Below are 21,885 nucleotides of genomic sequence, written 5' to 3' on the forward strand. Positions count from 1 at the left end.
CAGAGTTCATTGGTCAGATCCCACCTTCTAGTAACCAGTCTTCAAGCACACATTTTAGTGTATAAGTTTCTTCAAAAGTAATTTTAGCTGAGTTCCAGATCTGTACTGATCCTGTGGTGGGAGAAACGTTTCACCAGGTCTACAATCTTTCAGCCAATTCCTGTATCATCGTGCTACCCTGTATTCAACCGAATTGCTCAGGGAAACTGCTCCTCCTCCTTTCGTCCCTCATCTCATTACTCTATACAACTCAATTGATGCTCTTATGAAATGTAGCCTTTCCAATAATTTTTCAAAGTTCCAAATACCGTTAATAATTTCCAGACTTATCCCAATTAACCACCTAACAACCTATGAATTTGACAATTTTAACCTTTGTTAGAATTAGAAACGTGTGGTAAATGTTTGAGTTGCGTTTACGTGTTGGATCAACATTTGTTTCATTTGAGCAGAAGTCATGAGCAGCTGGCCAATTCCACCCATGACATGTGACATGTTCTGTTTGGGGAGAGACTTCACCATTTGGACTCACCCATATTTTAAGTATAGGTGGTGTACAACCTAAATGGGAACTTGAGGTTGTGGTTTCCCGTTTGTTTTCAGGCCTGCAGCATCTGTGGGTTTGATTAAGAAGGAACTGCAGATGCTGGAAAAATCGAAAGTAGACAAAAAGTGCTGGAGAAACTCAGCGGGTGAGACAGCATCTATGGAGCGAAGGAATAGGTGACGTTTCGGGTCGAGACCCTTTTACAGACTGATGTGGGGGGGGTGGAAAGAAGAAAGGGCACAGTCGGCTGTGGAGAGCTGGGAAGGGGAGAGGAAGGAGGGAGAAAGCAGGGACTACCTGAAATTGGAGAAGTCAATGTTCATACCGCTGGGGTGTAAACTACACGTGAAATATGAGGTGTTGCTCCTCCATTGTTGTTGTCTCTGCGGCTTTGATTCATCTCATTCCCGGTGACGTAACCGGCCCCGCCCGCCCGCCCGCGCTGGTGATGCACGGGCCGCAGTGCGCATGTGCAAAGTCCGGCACGTCACCGGATGGGCGGCGCTTTTTTCCGGCCGACCTGTTGCAGCAAGCAAAGATCTTATATAAGATCTTTGGCCGCAGCAGCAGCGGCGGATGTGGTCCCCGACCCCGGTGGCGGGGCCAGGAGGGAGCGGGGAGCGGGGAGCGGGGAGCGGGGAGCGGGGAGCGGGGAGAGACTCCACCGTCCGGGCCGGAGGAGCGGGGAGAGGAGAGAGACTCCGCTGTCCGAGCCGGGGGAGAGGAGAGAGACTTCGCTGTCCGGGCCGGGGGAGCGGGGAGAGCAGAGAGACTCCGCTGTCCGAGCCGGGGGAGAGGAGAGAGACTTCGCTGTACGGGCCGGGGGAGAGGAGAGAGACTCCGCTGTCCGGGCGGGAGACTCATGGCCGGGGAGCAGGGACAGCCGATTGCCATCGGTGAGTATTTTCCCGCCGGTCGTCAGTGGACGGGTCTAATTTTGGGGAGAGACTTGGGTTAAATTTCCCCATTGAATTTGATTTGCTCTTGTCAGGACATTGAATTTATTTTGAGCAAATGTGTCCCAGTGATAGTTTGAAGCACAGCAGTCATGTTCAACAACAGCTGTGTTTTGTCATTGGATGTGTTGGCGGAGATGCTGCACATCACACAGAATAACTACAGTTGATATGTTGAATGTGCTGAGCAGTCTGGTGGAGTCGAAGCAAATGTCCGAGTTTGTTTTACTGTTACTAAATTCAGATTCAGATTCAGATCAGATTCAGATTCAGATTCAATTTTAATTGTCATTGTCAGTGTACAGTACAGAGACAACGAAATGCATTTAGCATCTCCCTTGAAGAGCGACATAGCAAACGATTTGAATTTAAAAAAAAAATAATAAGTGTCGGGGGGGGGGGGGGGGGTGATTGGCAGTCACCGAGGTACGTTGTTTAGTAGAGTGACAGCGGCCGGAAAGAAGCTGTTCCTCGACCTGCTGGTTCGGCAACGGCTAAATGGCTGAATGTTCAGGTTACTAATTCATAATGAAACCGTGAGCTCGTTATTTCTGCTTTCAGTTATTTTTGTTGATAAAACTTCCTCAATTGCTAGGGTAAAAGGCCTTTCTGAGCCTTCTGCAAATTTTTATCGCCCTCTGGTCGCAGCTAAGACTGAGTGATCCTAGGAGAAGTTGCAGCAGAATGATAGTAAGAGGAAATGATACTGTGAGGATTTCCGATTTACTATACAGAATGCATTTTGTACATGTCAGTTCTCATTTCATTATTCAATTGACTTGGGACTATTGGGTATGTGAGTGGAAATATGAACTTTACACAAATCTGTTGACCACCGCAGAATAACGTGTGACTTGTGCAACCAGTTTTTTGGGCATGGAATTTAAAAAATATTACTATTCCAGAAGAAGGAAAAATAAAATGCTGACATGCTAGAAACACTCAGCAGTTTGAGCAGCCTTTGATTACAGTCCCAGTTCTGCTAATGGATCATCCACCATTGCACGTCCACTGTTTTCTGCGTTCACTATTTTAATCAATAAAGTAAACACACATTGTCTTTATTACACTGGCAGCAAATGGTAGTCATTTGTACTTGGCCAGATCACACACAACAGTAAGATAAACAAATATGTTTGATTTAGATGCTAGAGGTTGTTTAAAGGTAGAGAGAGATCACCTGTCCACAGTTGGGATAGCTCAGGACCAGAAGTAGTACCGTTTAAAGTAGAATTGTATCTTTCAGCTATGATAATAGAGAATGTCTGCAAGATAGTAAAGGATTATCCCTGTTTGTTGAGGATGAATCAGTTGGAGAGCTGAGTGCTGAGACGTTTAGTCAACAATTAATTAGTTCAATGTGCAACTGTACAGTGAAATTCTTTTAGCACATATTACACATTCAGGCATCGCCATTCTCAAAGTCCAAATCAGATCCGCCCGCGAGCTGGATGTCCTGGTGCAGTTCCTGTGAACAGACCTCCCTCTCCTCACCCATCTTTTTGTCCTGCGGGGAGCCTCCACCTACTTTGAAGATGCTGTAGGCATGAACCTAGTTCACCATCCTACTGGGCCACTCCTAGCGCCTGACGTCTCCAGCTCTCTCCCGGTAACGCCCTCCGATGAACCTTTGGTCGGGTTTGGGCAACGTCCTGTAGAGATGAGACGGATGATTCACCTGTGAAGTGGGACTGGTGGTGGTATTGCAGACATCACCTGACATCATGGAGACCCTGCAGAGTCCAGGCCTGGGACATAATCCTTCTATTCTGTAATGGGAACTCCAGGGATGTGGTGGAATGTGCCAAAGGATCAATGGGGACTACAGTTTCCAGTAGAGTTGGGACGTTTGCAGTTGGCCCATGAAATGGTTTATTTCCCGTTCCAGTTAGTGGGGAATTTGGCAATGGGTAACATGGAGGTATGGAAGCTTTTGTCCTGGATGGCAGGGTTGTGGTAAGAATAGGGCCAGAGCAGAGTGTGACAGTAATTCCCCATTGGTGGGTACATTTCCTCTTTCCCTGTGAGTTGAAGCCTCCAAACAGGTGAGGTGTGGATGTTGAGGATTGACCATGTTTGGTCTAGAATAGCGATACGGTGATCGTGGGGTTTGAAAGCTTCAGGGATCTGGCACAAATGATGAATTGCTGCCTTGGATAGATCAGACAAGGTCTTATGGATGACAGATCAGACATGAAGACCTTGGTGGTCTATTCCTGCTTTTATTTTTTGCTAATTTGCAGGGGTGTACCTTGTTTGGATGGGATGTTTTCCACATCTCTGCTGCACTGTAATGCTGTTTGTTGGTTCACAAGGCAATGTCTTGCTTCACATTCAATTGTCACCTGATTGTTCTGTTAATATTGTTTATTCCAGAGCTACAAAGTTTGTGATCGTCTGTCAACATCATGGCTGAAGGTGGTAACTGGGGAGGTGATTCAGTGGCCTCTACATCAAAGAAACAAAAAGGTTTGTGAGCCTTCTGTGACATATATATGTTGCCCTGACAGTGGGTGTGCACCTGATGCAAGAAATAAGGCACACACGGAAGTGGGAATAGGGAAGGGGCTGAGCACAGAGAGTTGACATCTACAGGGACAACACCGTCACACGTGGGCGGATGCAGGGATTGTCTGGTAAATCAGCACTCTTTTTGGAAACAAATGATTTGAGTTGCCGCAAGAGTTAAGCCAGAATATCAGAGTCCAGAATCAGATTCTGCCCAGAAATGAGCCTTTGACCGATTTGCCACCTGTCAATTTATTTACACTAATCCCATGTCTGAGCACTTGGTCTGTCGTCTACTATCCATTTACAGTTCGAATGGGCATCCAGGTGCTCTTACAATGCTGTGACAGAGTACTTGCCTCCAACACCACCTCAGGCAGTGTGTCCCTGACTGCAGCCATCACTATTCATTTTCGAGCAATATCCTGAATCTCCTCTGCATCTTTGCAGTTCAAAGGCATCTTTCCTGCAGTATGGAGATCAAAATTGCATACACTCCTCCAATTTAAGGCTTAATTAGCTCCCAATAAATTTGTATCCAGGCCTTCCTGCACTTGCATTCAATGCTACAGCTAATGCAAGAATGCTAAATGTTGGTTCTGTGTGTGCTACTGACGTTAGAGATCTATGGATTTGTACGGTGTTTCTCAGTGGTCTCAAAGCCCTTGCAATTCATGGTGAATATCCTGGTTTTATTTATCACTCCAACATGCGTCAAGCTGCCCTCATCAGGATTAAATTTGAAATGTAATTTCTCCGCCTAACATGTTAACTAATCATCCACAAATACTGGCTCAAGTCCAGTTGCGGCGGTAGAAATGTGTAGTCAAGTGATTACAATTTTGGCAAATAACTGAAAGGCCAAAATCGGGAAATACTTGCGACAAAATTATCAGATTATCACAAAAGTAACGAGCATCCAAATTTTGGATTGGATATCTGGAGATAACATAGCATCTGATTCAAGGGCAGCTTCTTCCATGCTCTTATAGAATTAGTGAACGAATCTCTCAGAAGCATGGGAAGAATGTAGCAGAGAAATGGAGGACATTTAAAGGTGACATTTTAAGAGTACAGAATCTTTATGTCCCTGTTCGGTTGAAAGGAAATAGTAATAATTGGAAAGAGCCATGGTTTTCAAGGGAAATTGGACACGGTTCGGAAAAAGAGAGATCTACAATAATTATAGACAGCATGGAGTAAATGTGGCGCTTGAGGAGTATAAAGAATGTAAAAAGAATCATAAGAAAGAAATTAGAAAAGCTAAAAGAAAATATGAGGTTGCTTTAGCAAGTAAGGTGAAAGTAAATCCAAAGGGTTTCTACAGCTATATTGATAGCAAAAGGATAACGAGGGATAAAATTGGTCCATTAGAGAGTCGGAGTGGACAGCTATCTGCAGAGCCAAAAGTGATGGGGGAGATATTGAACACTTTCTTTTCTTCGGTATTCACCAAGGAGAAGGATATTGAATTATGTGAGGCAAGGGAAACAAGTATGGTAGCTATGGAAACTATGAGTACCATAGAAGAGGAAGTACTGACACTTTTGAAAAATATAAAAGTGGATAAGTCCTCGGGTCCTGACAGGATATTCCCTAGGACATTGAGGGAAGTTAGTGTAGAAATAGCCGGGGCTATGACAGAAATATTTCAAATGTCATTAGAAACGGGAATGGTGCCGGAGGATTGGCGTACTGCGCATATTGTTCCATTGTTTAAAAAAGGTTCTAAGACTAAACCTAGCAATTATAGACCTGTTAGTTTGACGTCAGTGGTGGGCAAATTAATAGAAAGGATACTTAGAGATAATATATATAATCATCTGGATAAACAGGGTCTGATTGGGAACAGTCAACATGGATTTGTGCCTGGAAGGTCATGTTTGACGAAACTTCTTGAATTTTTTGAAGAGGTTACTAGGGAAATTGATGAGGGTAAAGCGGAGGATGTTGTCTATATGGACTTCAGTAAGGTCTTTGACAAGGTTCCACATGGAAGGTTGGTTAAGAAGGTTTAATTGTTGGGTATTAATAGTGGAGTAGCAAGATGGATTCAACAGTGGCTGAATGGGAGATACCAGAGAGTAATTGTGGATAACTGTTTGTCAGGTTGGAGGCCAGTGACTAGTGGGGTGCCTCAGGGATCTGTGTTGGGTCCACTGTTGTTTGTCATATACATCAATGATCTGGATGATGGTGTGGTAAATTGGATTAGTAAGTATGCAGATGATACTAAGATAGGTGATGTTGTGGATAATGAAGTAGATTTTCAAAGTCTGCAGAGAGATTTAGGCCATTTGGAAGAGTGGGCTGAAAGATGGCAGATGGCGTTTAATGCTGATAAGTGTGAGGTGCTACATCTTGGCAGGACAAATCAAAATAGGACGTACGTGGTAAATGGTAGCGAATTGAGGAATGCAGTTGAACAGAGGGATCTAGGAATAACTGTGCATAGTTCCCTGAAGGTGGGATCTCATGTAGATAGGGTAGTAAAGAAAGCTTTTGGTGTGCTGGCCTTTATAAATCAGAGCATTGAGTATAGAAGTCAGGATGAAATGTTAAAATTGTACAAGGCATTGGTGAGGCCAATTCTGGAATATGGTGTACAATTCTGGTCCCCAAATTATAGGAAAGACTAGACTAAGCATCACATGGGAGGGCTGGTCACCAACGCAATATTCCGCCTCTCCACCAATTCCAATATTGCTCGCCAGTGGGAGTGGGGGGGGTTTGGGGCTTTCTGTTGCGCTAGTATGGCTGTTGCAGGCCGAAGGTACTGTTTTCCAGAGGGCTAGAATAAACATTGTGGGCCGAATGGATTCTTGGGCTGGCAGCCAACTGTTGCAACGATTTTAAAAGCCAAGCGAAGACAAACAATTTGGCTGCAGCCACCCGACAACCAAAATTCATTTTGTGAACACAAACTTTAAAAAAAAAAGTGAGGCAAACAATTGGGCAAACAATTGGGCAGCCCACCTGACAACCAAAATTCATTTTGTGAACACAAACTTTAAATAAAAAGGCAAACAATTTGGCAGCAGCTACATCGAGGGGACTCACCATGGAGTAGATGTGCGTTCAGTGTTATTCACAGCTCAGAGCCGTGACCCTCTCGCTTCCTGGGTCTGGCAGGGAGTGAGTGAGGCACGACACTTCAGGGTTTTATAGTCCCTCCTCCCTCCCCCCGCCGCCAGCGGGGGCAGCGGAGAGAATGGAGATTTAAAAAAAAAAACATTCATATATGTCTGATTTTTCATCGATGGGAAAAATCCTCTGGTCCCGGAAGGCGGAGGGGGGCTTTGAGCGAGGTGGCCAAAAATGACGGCTGTAAGTGGTGGCGTTCTCTCGGAAATCGCAGCTCAGTGGGCCAAAAGCGGTCAAGATCAGACTTTTTCTAATATATAGATGTCAACAAAATAGAGACAGTGCAGAGGAGATTTACTAGAATGTTGTCTGGGTTTCAGCACCTAAGTTACAGAGAAAGGTTGAACAAAGGTCTTTATTCTTTGGAGCGCAGAAGGTTAAAGGGAGACTTGATAGAGGTCTTTAAAATGATGAGAGGGATAGACAGAGTTGATGTGGATAAGCTTTTTCCATTGAGAATAGGGGAGATTTAAACAAGAGGACATGATTTGGGAATTAAGGGACAAAAGTTTAGGGGCAACATGAAGGGAAACTTCTTTACTCAGAGAGAGGTAGTTCAAGTTCAAGTTTATTGTCCTATGTCCCTGATAGGACAATGACATTTTTGCTTTCCTTCAGCACACAGAACATAATAGGCATTGACTACAAGTTGGTAGCTTTGTGGAATGAGCTTCCAGTGGAAGTGGTGAAGGCAGGTTTGTTTTTATAATTTAAAAATAAATTGGATAGGAATATGGACGGGAAAGGAATGGAGGGTTATGGTCTGTGTGCAGGTAGATGGGATTAGAAGGAAATAAGTGTTCGGCATGGACTAGAAGGACCGAGATGGCCTGTTTCCGTGCTTTAATTGGTATATGGTTATATGTTATATAAGCTAAGGATGTATTCCTGTTCTCCCAATTTCCGTTTTTACCTATTTACGCCTACCCATCAAGGACATTGCACTTTCTCTAAGGAACCAATGTGCTACAATGCTGTAAAATACATTCTGCACTCTGTATCTCCACCATTGCTTTATCTGTTCTTGAGTTTCAACTGATTGTATCTGTGTATGGTTTATCTGAGTTGTGTGGATTACATGCAAAACCTAAGTTATTCACAGTACTTGGTACATGTGACGTTAATGCATGAACAGTTAAAATGAATGCACGACTGAGGAGATGGTGCAAGGGTCGGAGATTCAGATATTTGGACACTTTGGATCTTTTCAGGGATAGAGGTGACATGAACTGGAAGGAGACTACTCTTTTGGGCACTTTTGAAAGGAGGGTTTAAACTGATTGGCTGGGGGACAGAATCCAAAGTAGTATTCTGACGATTCAAATTAAGATGTCGGTGGATGAGCACTTTGTTACCAATGACTACAATTTAATTAGCTTTGAAACCCTGGGTAAAAGGACAGTTCTGGCCTTCAATGTAAAATTCTAAATTGGGTGGTGGAAGCCCATCTTTGACAATATGAGATAGGAGCAGTCATTGGAGTAAGTTGTATGTGAGTAAAGGGACGTCTGTAAGGGGAAGTATTTAAATTGTGATTGTTAGATTTCAAGATATGCATGTTGTTAGTGAAGTACAAGTGAGGAACGCAGGATGATGAGAGAAATTGAACCTCTGGTTAGGGAAAAGGGGACATGGGTTAGGTACAGGCTGCTTGGATCAATGCTTTCCTGGGAGACGTGTGAGAGGTTGAGGAGCAAACCTAAGAACAAAATCAGGAGGGCAATAAGTGTGCACATGGTGGCACTTATAATTAAGGAGGTCAAATAGATTTTACAAGTATATTAAAGGAAAAGGGATAACTGTAGTGTAAGGATACCCTCAGTGGTCATCTATGTGTAGAGCTGCAGGAGATGGGCAAGGTCTTCAATTATAATTTCTCCTTTGAATTTACCATGGAGAAAGACTTGAAGTCTTGAGTGCAGCTGTATTAATGTTGAGGTGGTGCTGGATGTCCTTAACCGTGTGAAGATCGGTAAATCTCTGGGGCCTGTGATTAGATGTAACTAAGGCCGCTGTTCAAAGTTAGAGAATAAATTGCAGGAGCCCTGGCTGAGAGATGTAAATCCTCGTTAACCATGGGTGAAGTGCTGAACGTTTGAGGGTAGATAATGCTGTTTGAGAAGTATTGCCAAGAAAAACCTGATAACTCTGGACGAGGAACCACGAGAAGCATAAAGATTAGTAATTCTAATGTTTGTGGTAAAACAGTTACGGGAGAGGATATAAAGTGGTAAAATGTATGTGTATTTGAAAAGTCAGATATTGGTGATAGTCAGCAATGGTTTTGTCTTTGGAGGTCGTCTTTCACAAATTTGATTGGCACTTTTGAAGATGTAACTGAGAAGCTTGTTGAGAGCAGAGCCAGAGACATAGTCTATACAGATTTCAGCCTGTAGGATTCCCTGTGGTAGGTTACATCATGTGAGGACTTCGGGGAGATGCCTAACAAGATACAGAATTGGCTTGATGGCTGGAAGCAGTGATGGTGGAAGATTGCTTTTCGGACTGGAGGCCTGTGAATGGTGCGCCACTTGGGGGTCCACGTTGGGCCCACTGCTGTCCCATCTGAACAAATGAATTCAATGGGCATGTACAAGGTGCGATTAGTAAGTTTGAACATGTAAGTTTGCGTAGTCGAACCAGGATAGGACCTTGAACGGGAACACTCTGGAGAGTATCCAGGAGTACATGACTTAATTCCCCCAAAAATTGTATCACAGGTAGACAGAGGTGAAGGTGCCTGCTGGCCTTAATCATTCAGGAAATTCAATGCAGAAGTTGGAACTATGTTACAGTAGTACAAGACATTGATCGCACTTGTATTCTGTTCAGTTTAGTCATCCTATTGCAGAAAAGATAGCATTAAGATGGAAGGTTGTTCAATGACGATTTACGTGGTTCCCAGTATCTGGGTACATGAGCTGTGGGAAGAGGTTGGGCAGTCTAGATCTTTATTCTCTGGTGTGTAGGAGACATTATTCTTTGTTCATCTCGAGTGCGGTGCTCTTTGCTCTGTCCAAAACGTGTTGGCCTCCCAGCTCAGTGGAAATATTCAAGAGTGAATGTTGGCCCATTCCAGGCGGCAGGACTACAGGAGAGGAGGGACTTGGCGGGTGGGGGGGCACCGAGACAATGGTGAGACCCAGCAGAGATCCACCAACAAACGGGGACACAGGGGAGGTCGCCGAATACAAGGGTGGGACCCAGCAGAGATCCACCAAGAAGAAGGGTGGGACCCAGCAGAGATCCACCAAGAACAAGGGTGGGACCCAGCAGAGATCCACCAACAACAAAGGTGGGACCCAACAGAGATCCACCAACAACAAAGAGATCCACCAACAACAAAGGTGAACCGGGCAGAGATCCACCAAGAACAAAGGGGGACTGGGCCGAGATCCACCGACAACAAACAGGGACATGGGAGGTCGCCGAGAACAAAGGTGAGACCTGACAGAGGTCCACAGAGAACAGAGGTGGGATCCTGGGGAGGTCGCCGAATACAAAGGTGGGACGCAGCAGAGATCCACTGAGAACAGGTGGACAAAGGGGAGGTCAACGAGAAAAAAGGTGGGACCCGGCATGGGGAGGTGGGGTGGCCTTTGTGGCCACGTGCAGCGGCAGGCCTGATTTACCTCTGCGAGCAGCAGTTTGAAGTGTTTAATTAACGCAGTGACACATGTGTAAGGCCTAGGTGAGGTCTGCTGTATGATTTTACCGGGATGTGTGCAATACAACGCATTTCACTGTACCTGGGGACATGTGACAATTATGTAATATGCAATATTGTGATTGATGGGTTGTCTTATAAAGATGTATAAAATCATCGGGGGAGGAGTAGATAGGATGTATGCGCAGGTATTTTTTCCTTCGAGTAGAAGAATCTAAAGGGCAGACGCTTAAGGTGAGATGGGAACCATTTAATAGGAACCTGAGGGTTAACATCTTCACACAGAGTGGTTGGTATATGTAGCAAACTGTCCCAGGTGGTCATTGAAGTGGGTACAATAATAACATGTCATAGACTTATAGAGTGATACAGCCTGGAAACAGGCTCTTCCGCCCAACCGGTCGACATGTCCCAGCTGCCCGTGTTTGGCACATATCCCTCCAAGCCTGTTCTATCCATGTACCTGTCCAACTGTTTCTTAAACGTTGGGATAGTCCCTGCCTCAACTACCTCCTCTGGAAGCTTGTTCCATTCACACATCAACCTCTGTGTGAAAACGTTACCCCTCAGATTCCTATTAGATATTTTCCCCAAAAGACATTTGGACAGAGCGGTTTAGAGAGATTAAGGTCAAACCGTGGACTGATGGAACTAGCTTAGATGGGGCACTTTGGTTAGGTTGGGCCAAAAGGGCCTGTTTCTAAGCCAACCATTGACTTCCGCTTGCCCAGAATGTCGGCTCATATTGCTGTCGGCTATTTCGAACCTGTGGTTTTCTCAATTTGAAATTGCTCTACAACCTGCAATTATTTTTTTTTTTTTTCAGTTGGGAAATTAAGTAAAGTGCGCAAAGCCATCAAACGTTTTTTGCCAGGCACCTCATCAAAGAGTGATGGTCAGAACACAGGAACAATGACAGAAAAGCAAAGTCGGATTGAGAGCAGAACGTCAATGGAATGTGAAGCCGCTGAAGAGGAAAGGGAACAATATCAGTCCCGAGGAATAGGAGACGTGGCTGACGGCCTTGGAACTGACCCAAGTGACGAAATCCATCATGACCGAGATTCATCAAACAAGGAATCATCGAGTCTCATTCAAGAGGCAGGTGAGTGAAATGGGAGGGGAGTGGATACTGTAGAATGGTGAAGACTGTAGGGACAGGGAAGAGAAAAAAAAATGGTTAGGGCGCGGGGAAACGGGAGAGAAGAATAGTGGTGGAGGAGTGTTGTTCTGACTGGGTTTGTGACCAATAGTATTCTGCAAGGATCAGTTCTGGAACTGCCATAATACCTAAACATGTCTATGATTTGGACAAAAACGTAGGTGGCGAGTTAGTAAATTAAAAAACAATACAACTATTTGCAGAATTATGAATCATGAGGAAAGCTGTCAAAATATCCAGTAGAATACACATTAGTTGGAAATATGGGCTGACTTGAGGCAGACAAAGATAGGTTTATTTTAATCTGAGTGACAGGATCGGTGCGAGTCAGCATAGATTTACGAAGGTGAATTCATGTTTGACCAATCTTCTGGAATTTTTTGAGGATGTAAATGGACAAGGAAGAGCCAGTGGATGTAGTGCACCTGGACTTTCAGAAAGCAAAGACTAAGGATTAACTGGTCCCTTTCAGAATGGCAGGCAGTGACTAGTGGGATACCGCAAGGCTCGGTGCTGGGACCCCAGCTATTTACAATATGCATCTCTGATTTAGATGAAGGGATTCAAAGTAACATTAGCAAATTTGCAGTTGACACCAAGCTGGGTGGCAGTGTGATTTGTGAGGTGGATGCTATGAGAATGCAGGATGACTTGGACAGGTTGGGTGAGTGGGCAGGTGCATGGCAGATGCAGTTTAATGTGGATAAATGTGAGGTTATCCACTTTGGTCGAAAAACAGGAAGGGAGATTATTATCTAAATGGTGTGAAGTTGGGAAAAGGGGAAGTACAATGGGATCTGGGGGTCCTTGTACATCAGTCAATGAAAGCAAGCATGCAGGTACAGCAGGCAGTGAAGAAAGTGAATTGCTTGTTGGCCTTTATAACAAGAGGAGTATAGGAGCAAAGAGGTCCTTCTGTAGTTGTAAAGGGCCCACGTGAGACCACACCTGGAGTATTGTGTGCAGGTTTGGTCCCCTAATTTGAGGAAGGACATTCTTGCTATTGAGGGAGTGCAGCGTAGGTTTACAAGGTTAATTCCCAGGATGGCGAGACTGTCGTATGCTGAGAGAATGTAATGGCTGGACTTGTACACTCTGGCGTTCAGAAGGATGAGAGGGGATCTTATTGGAACATATAAGATTATTAAGGGTTTGGACATGCTAGATTCGGGAAGGATGTTCCCGATGTTGGGGGAGTCCAGAACCAGGGGCCACATTTTAAGAATAAGGAGTAAGCCATTTAGAATGGTGATGAGGAAACACTTTTTCACAGTTGTGAGTCTGTGGAATTGTATGCCTTAGGTGGAGGCAGGTTCTCTGGATTCTTTCAAGAGAGAGCTAGACAAAGCTCTTAAAAATAGCGGAGTCGGGGGATATGCGGAGAAGGCGGGAACGAGTACTGCTTGGGATGATCACATTGAATGGTGGTGCTGGCTCAAAGAGCCGAATGGCCTACTCCTGCACCTATTGTCTATTGAGTAATGAAGGCTGAGTGGAGGCCTAATAGATGTATAGAATATAAGGGGCATAGATTTTGTCAGTCTTGTTCACAGGTAGGGATGTCTCTTACTGGGGAGAGGAATGTTGAAAGGGGACCAGCTTTTTATGCAAATTTTGATTGGTTCCTGGAACTTCTTGTCTTAGGAGGTGGGGGAAACGCTGTTTAGACTGACAGTCAGGGAACATTAGGGAACAGAGGGTTCCCGCCCGCGAGCAGGTCGATGGGATTAGTTTAATTTGGCATGGTATTGTTGGTGCAGATATTGGGGATTGAAGGGCCAGTTTCCGTGCTGCACTATTCTATGTTCTATGTATCATCTCCAAGTTTGGCTTCATTAATCCAAATCATAAAGTCATAGACTCGTACAGCAAGGAAACGGCCTCCTCGACCCAAGATAACCATATAACCATATAACAATTACAGCACGGAAACAGGCCATCTCGGCCCTACAAGTCCGTGCCGAACAATTATTTTCCCTTAGTCCCACCTGCCTGCACTCATACCATAACGCTCCATTCCCTTCTCATCCATATGCCTATCCAATTTGTTTTTAAATGATACCAATGAACCTGCCTCCACCACTTCCACTAGAAGCTCATTCCACACTGCTACCACTCTCTGAGTAAAGAAGTCCCCCCTCATGTTACCCCTAAACTTCTGTCCCCGTAATTCTGAAATCATGTCCTCTTGTTTGAATCTTCCCTATTCTCAAAGGGAAAAGCTTGTCCACATCAACTCTGTCTATCCCTCTCATCATTTTAAAGACCTCTATCAAGTCCCCCCCTTAACCTTCTGTGCTCCAGAGAATAAAGACCTAACTTATTCAACCTTTCTCTGTAACTTAGTTGTTGAAACCCAGGCAACATTCTAGTAAATCTCCTCTGTACTCTCTCTATTTTGTTGAGATGCCCCATCTACACTGGTAGATCACATATGCCCCATTATGCCCGCCTGATTTCCTGTTTTAGAATGCTCCTCAATTCCCGAATCTCCTCTGGGAATAGACTTGATCCCAGGTTCCTATATAAATCCCAAGTTGCCTCCATTTTCCTGACCTGAGCCTCAAATTGTCTCATCATGCAAGCTTACTTACTCCCACTTGCCTTGCCATTCTCTTTAATATCAGCATGCATGCCTTGAACTTGTCACTACATTTTTCAAAGCGTCCCAATTTCCGGATGTTCCTTTGACAGCAAATATTTTAAATTTAGAAATATATTTAGAAAGTTGAAATCCCCCACAATGACTACCTTGTTACCCATATAACTACCCACAATCTGTTGGCAATTGTGCTCCTCCAATTACCGCTGACTATTCCTCCCCCCCCCCCCCCCCCCCCCAACAATTTACGCACCAACAAGGTGATCAACCTTTTTATTTAATAGCTCTGCCTATGCAGACTTGCTTAAACGAACCATCAGTCATGTCATCTCAGTCTACTGCTGTTACATTTTTCCTAATCAATAAAGCATCACCCCGTCCTCTTTCACCCTCGCCTCACTCACTCCTGTTGCATCTATACCCTGGAAAATTAAACTGCCAGTCCTGTCCCTCTTAGCCAGATTTCTGTAATGGCTACAACATACCAGTCGCACACACCTATCCACACCCTCACCGTATCCACCTTGCCTCTCGGGCCTCTCACATTAAAATAATTGCAATCTAGTCCTTCCTCGCTCGTTGTTAAGTTCATAATCCATACTAGCCTCCAGCTTCTCATCTGCCTTTGTCATGCATTGGATCCTGCTCTTCAACCAATCTAATTTAGATTCACCCACATAGCAGTCGCAAACCTGCCTGTCAGGATATTTGGAATCCCATCCTGTTCAGGTGCAACTCATCCAGGGCCCGCACTTAACTTTTTTCCCCTGTTGCCATCCAGGCAACCTTGACAGCTTTTTAGGTTGCCAGATGACAGTTTAGGTGGCCATTTAAGAAGGTTTGCATGACGCGTGGGATAATGTGCTCGGATGAAGCGCGTTATTACTAGTCGGAATTGTGCTCAATGAAGCATTCACATATTATTTCTGCTTCAAATAAAGTCACAAACTAAACATATTCACCAGTCAAGACATGATATATACGGGGGACGGGGGGGGGGGGGGGGGGGGAATCGGTGTTCACAATTTAATTAATCCATCTATATAGACTAAAACAAATAATGACATAGGGAATTAAAACACTTTTGATTGCATTCCGTTATCAAACATAGTCAATGTTTGCTCTGAAGACATTTCCTGCACAATAGGGTCAGGGAGGGGGAGTGTGTAAATCTGTGCGGGGTGGATAGATGGTGGGGGGTTTGGGAGGGGTTTGAGAGAGAGTGCCTTTTTACTTCAACCCAAACAACTATTTGCAGGCAGTGCTTTTTTACCTCAAACCATGTTTTCATTTTTAAAACAAATTAAGGGTACTCACAGTGCTGTAGACATTTGTCAGTGTCATTCAAAGCTCTGATTGAGGCACACCACTTGCAGAGACTGATTGAGGCACACCACTTCCTGGTTTTATAGGCGCTCCCCCTCCCTCCAGCAGGGGCAGCAGAGAGAATGGGGAATGTTGTAAAAACATTAATATCTCTGTCAATTTTCATCGACGTTAAAAATCCTCGGCACACACATGGCGGAGGGGGGCTCTGAGCGAGGTGGCCAAAAATGACGGCCGTAGATGGCGGCGTACTCTCGGAAACCGCAGCACAGAAAGCCAAAACCGGTCAAGAACAGAGTTTTAGTAATATAGATAACAATTACAGCACGGAAACAGGCCATCCCGACCCTACAACTTCGTGCCGAACAATTGTTTTCCCTTAGTCCCACCTGCCTGCACTCATACCATAACCCTCCATTCCCTTCTCATCCATATGCCTATCCAATTTATTTTAAAATGATACCAACGAACCTGCCTCCACCACTTCCACTGGAAGCTCATTCCACACCGCTACCACTCTCTGAGTAAAGAAGTTCCCCCTCATGTTACCCCTAAACTTATGTTCCTTAATTCTGAAGTCATGTCCTCTTATTTGAATCTTCCATATTCTCAAAGGGAAAAGATTGTCCACATCAACTCTGTCTATCCCTCTCATCATTTTAAAGACCTCTATCAAGCCCCCTTAACCTTCTGCGCTCCAGAGAATAAAGACCTAACTTATTCAACCTTTCTCTGTAACTTAGTTGTTGAAACCCAGGCAACGTTCTAGTAAATCTCCGCTGTACTCTCTCTATTTTGTTGACATCCTTCCTATAATTGGGCAACCAAAATTGTACACCATACTCCAGATTTGGTCTCACCAATGCCTTGTACAATTTTAACATTACATCCCAGCTTCTACACTCATTGCTCTGATTTATAAAGGCTAACATACCAAAAGCTTTCTTTACCACCCTATCTATATGAGATTCCATCTTCAAGGAACTATGCACGGTTATTCCCAGATCCCTCTGTTCAACTGTATTCTTCAATTCCCTACCATTTACCATGTACGTCCTATTTTGATTTGTACTGCCAAAGTGTAGCACCTCACGTTATTCAGCATTAAACTCCACCTGCCATCTTACAGCCCATTCTTCCAAATGGCCTAAATCACTCTGTAGATTTTGGAAATCCTTTTCATTATCCACAACACCCCCTATCGTGGTATCATCTGCATACTTACTAATCCAATTTACCACACCTTCATCCAGATCATTGATGTTCATGACAAACAACAAAGGACCCAACACAGATCCCTGAGGCACCCCACTAGTCACCTGCCTCCAACCCGACAAACAGCCATCCAACGTTACTCTCTGGCTTCTCCCATTCAGCCACTGTTGAATCCATCTTGATACTCCTGCATTTATACCCAACAGTTGAACCTTCTTAATCAACCTTCCATGAGGAACCTTGTCAAAGGTCCTACTAAAGCCCATATAGACAACATCCACTGCTTTACCCTCGTCAGTTTTCCTAGTTACCTCTTCAAAAAATTCAAGAAGATTAGTCAAACATGACCTTCCAGGCACAAATCCATGTTGACTGTTCCTAATCGGACCCTGTTTATCCAGATGCTTATATATATTATCTCTAAGTATCTTTTCCATTAATTTGGCCACCACTGAAATCAAACTAACAGGTCTATAATTGCTAGGTTTATTCTTAGAACCCTTTTTAAACAATGGAACAACATGCGCCGTACGCCAATCCTCGGGGACTATTCCCATTTCTAATGACATTTGAAATATTTCTGTCATAGCCCCGGCTATTTCTACACTAACTTCCCTCAATGTCCTAGGGAATATCCTGTCAGGACCTGGAGACTTATCCACTTTTATATTTTTCAAAAGTGTCAGTACTTCTTTTACTTTGAAACTCATAGTATCCATAGCTACTCTACTAGTTTCCCTTACATCACATAATTCAATATCCTTCTCCTTGGTGAATACCGAAGAAAATAAATGGTTCAATATCTCCCCCATCTCTTTTGGCTCTGCAGATAGCTGTCCACTCTGTCTCTCCAATGGACCAATTTTATCCCTTGTTATCCTTTTGCTATTAATATAGCTGTAGAAACCCTTTGGATTTACTTTCACCTTACTTGCCAAAGCAACCTCATATCTTCTTTTAGCTTTTCTAATTTATTTCTTAAGATTCTTTTTACATTCCTTATACTCCTCAAGCACCTCATTTAATTCATGCTGCCTATAATTATTGTAGATCTCCCTCTTTTTCCGAACAAGATGTCCAATTTCCCTTGAAAACCAGGGCTCTTTCCAATTTTTACTGTTTCCTTTCAACCGAACAGGAACATAAAGATTCTGTACTCTTAAAATTTCCCCTTTACATGTCCTCCATTTCTCTTCTACATCCTTCCCATAAAACAAAATGTCCCAGTTCACTCCTTTTAAATCATCTCGCATCTCATCAAAGTTAGCCTTTCTCCAATCAAAAATCTCAACCCTAGGTCCAGTTCTGACCCTCTCCATAATTATATTGAAACTAATGGTATTGTGATCACTGGACCCGAAGTGCTCCCAACGCATACCTCCGCCACCTGTCCCGTCTCATTTCCTAACAGGAGGTCCAGCACTGCCCCTCCTCTAGTAGGTACCTCTATGTATTGCTGCAAAAAACTATCCTGCACACATTTTACAAACTCTAAACCATCCAGCCCATTTACAGAATGTGTTTCCCAGTCTATGTGTGGAAAGTTGAAATCTCCCACAATCACTACCTTGTGCTTACTACTAATATCTGCTATCTCCTTACATATTTGCTCTTCCAATTCTCGCTCCCCACTTGGTGGTCTATAATACACCCCTATAAGTGTTGCTACACCTTTCCCACTTCTGAGTTCCACCCAAATAGCCTCCCTAGATGAGCCCTCCAATCTATCCTGCCAAAGCACTGCTGTAATATCTTCCCTGACTAGCAATGCAACACCTCCACCTCTTGCCCCTCCAATTCTATCATACCTTAAGCAACGAAATCCTGGAATATTTAGTTTCCAATCACAGCCCTCCTGCAACCATGTTTCACTGACCACCACAACATCATACTTCCAGGTGTCTATCCAGACTCTAAGCTCATCCACCTTTCTTACAATGCTCCTAGCATTAAAATATGCACATTTAAGAAACCCCCCGCCTCTTATTCTGTTTATTTCCTTTTTTTTCCTTTCTCCTCTTGTGTCCGAGTGCTTCCCTTTACTGCTTCCTGCCCCCCATTCTGTCTACTAGCTTTCTCTATTTGAGTCCCTCGCCCCAACCATTCTAGTTTAAAGTCTCCCCAGTAGCCTTTGCAAATTTCCTTGCCAGGATATTCGTCCCCCTCGGGTTCAAGTGCAACCCATCCTTTCTGTACATTCACCAGGCATTTTTTTCCTGTTCCTACACTCACTTGCACTGCACTGGAAGTACTACGGGGATCACTACCCTGCTTTTTCACCTTTCGCCGAACGTGCTATAATATTAGTGTCAACATGCACAATGACTTTTGGCTCAATATCCCCCTTGAGAATGTCAAGTCGCCGTTCCGAGGCATCTTGGCCGCCATTCTGGAGCAGGATGTTAAATAGCTGCTCCGAGACAGCAGCACAACATCCAGAATTCCCGACTGCTTCCACAGAATCTCCTTTCCACATCGTTCTACCCTTGTCCAACCACCCATCCCCCCCCCACCAACTGTTGTGTAGTCTACCACTATGGCTCTTCCAGGCTTGATGCTTCATCCTGCCTAATACTACTGCTTTTCCCTGACAGATCATCGCCTAACAGTCCACATAGCTTCCCAGTCGCACACACCTATCCACACCCTCAGCTCCTCTGCTTTATCTTAATGATTGCAATTCAATAAAATAGCCCTTCCTCGTTCACTGTCATGCCTATACTGTGCACTGAACTTTCTCTGATCACCATCCATACTGGCCTCCAGCTTCTCATCTGCCTCAGTCATGCATTGCATCCACCCTTCAACCAATATAGTTTTGATCCACCAACACAGCAGCAGCAAATCTGTCGGTCAGGATGTGTATGAAGGAACTGCAGATGCTGCTTTAAAGCGAAGATAGACATAAAAAGCTGGAGTAACTCACCGAGACAGTCAGCATCTCTGGAGAGAATGAATGGGTGAGACTCTTCTTCAGATTGGTTAGGGATAAGGGACACGTGAGATATAGGCGGTGATGTGGAGAGTGGGCTGTAAGCTGCCCACGCGAAATATGAGATGCTGTTCCTCCAATTTACATTGAGCCTCACTCTGACAATGGAGGAGAATGAGGACAGAAATGTCAGTGTGGGAATGGGAAGGAGAATTAAAGTGTCCTGCAACCGGGAGATCAGGTTTGTTCAGGCGGGCTGAGTGAAGGTGTTCTGTGAAACGATCGCCCAGCCTGCATTTGATCTCTCCGATGTATAAGAGTCCAAATCTTGAACAACGGATACAGTAGATACGGTTGGAGGAGGTGCAAGTTAACCTCTGCCTAACCTGAAAGGACTGTCTGGGTCCCTGGACAAAGTCAAGGGAGGAGGTTTAGCGACAGTTGTTGAATCATCTGCGGTTGCAGGGGAAGCAAACTGGGGAAGAGGTGGTTTGGGTGGGAAGGGACGAGTTAGCCAGGGAGTTGCGGAAGGAAAGGCCTATGCGGTAAGAGGTGGAGATGGAAATATGTGGCTAGTGGTGCGGATCCCGTTGGAGGTGGCGAACATTTTGGAGGATTTCAATACTGTTATACCACCAGGCTACAGGATGGAAATGGCTGATTCAGTTTGGTTTCTGGTTCAATGTTGACCTTTCACGTCCCTCCTCCCCCAAACCTACCCGCTCCCACCCCCAACACCGGGAGATTGATAGTGGTTAACGGTTCACTTGGCAATCTGTTCATTCTTGTCTTAATCATTGTCTAATCCCACTATTATTATTCGGTTTACTGCAGAGCAGCAGAATATGGTAACACCTATCCACACCACGGCTCAAGTTGGAAACAAGACTGAGGCTCCAGTGAACTCAACGACAAGGATGGACACAGGTGTGTTGCAGAATTCTTCAAGATATAAATGTTGTCTTGATATCTGGTTTGCATCTAATGCATGGTCCACGGGTCAGAAGGATAGGGGATTAAGGAAGGGACTGAGAAAGAGAGGACATTAACATCTGCAGGCAGTAGTTGAAAGGACAGAGGGAGTGATCGTAGAGGCGATTAATCTTCCTCATTGAAGATTCAGATGTGCATTAATGCAGTGACTGGGGAGAGGCTTTCTGAGAAAGTGAAAGGTATAAGATGACGCATGAATCGTGTTGTCTGTTGTGTTTGGAATCTGTGTAGTCTGCACAGTTGAAGTTATTATGGTCCTAGTTGTGCCTCAGAGTCATAGAGGCATTTGGCATGGAACAAGACTCTTCAGCCCACCTTGGACACGTCAAACAACATGGCCGATCAACTGTAGTCCCACAAGCCAGCGGAAGGCCCATGTCCCTCTGAGCCGATCCAATCCATGTACCGATTTTACATAAAATCCCCGACCCCACCTGAAACCCATGTCATTTGTTTCTTGATTGTCCTGTGGGTAAACGACTTTGTGCATTAATAGAGAGATTAAATGAGAACTTACCAGTTTGAAGTTTGATCTTTATTTTATGAGAAGTTGCGATGAGGGATTACGTGAAGAAGCCCTCTAGACCGCATGCATGTCAATCTTCAAAGCAGCTGTATGAACCCACAGAATAGTTGCTGACCTAAGCTATACAGAGACTGAAGGATAGAACTACTGAATGATCTTTATGATAATAGGGTTGGGAGTGGAGGGCACGTAATCCCTCATCGCAATTTCTCATAAAATAAAGATCAAACGTCAAACTGGTAAGTTCTCGTTTAATCTCTCTATTTTATTCCGCAGTCACGTGAGTGACTACGTGAAGATTTCAAAG

At 44.4% G+C, this 21,885-nt stretch overlaps 1 protein-coding gene across 1 annotated transcript in view; it reads left to right on the forward strand.

Moving 5' to 3' along the window:
- Positions 1-1,291: 1,291 nt before the first annotated feature.
- Positions 1,292-21,885, forward strand: part of LOC129694138 (NACHT, LRR and PYD domains-containing protein 3-like) — a 44,496-nt gene continuing 23,902 nt past the window's right edge. The window contains exons 1-4 of the mRNA XM_055630854.1: positions 1,292-1,443; positions 3,880-3,972; positions 11,649-11,927; positions 20,894-20,986. Of these exons, the coding sequence (XP_055486829.1) occupies positions 3,912-3,972; positions 11,649-11,927; positions 20,894-20,986 (433 nt within the window). The 5' untranslated portion in view covers positions 1,292-1,443; positions 3,880-3,911. The remainder of the gene's footprint in view (positions 1,444-3,879; positions 3,973-11,648; positions 11,928-20,893; positions 20,987-21,885) is intronic.

Source organism: Leucoraja erinacea, unplaced genomic scaffold, assembly GCF_028641065.1.
Source record: "Leucoraja erinacea ecotype New England unplaced genomic scaffold, Leri_hhj_1 Leri_551S, whole genome shotgun sequence".
NCBI lineage: Eukaryota > Metazoa > Chordata > Chondrichthyes > Rajiformes > Rajidae > Leucoraja > Leucoraja erinaceus.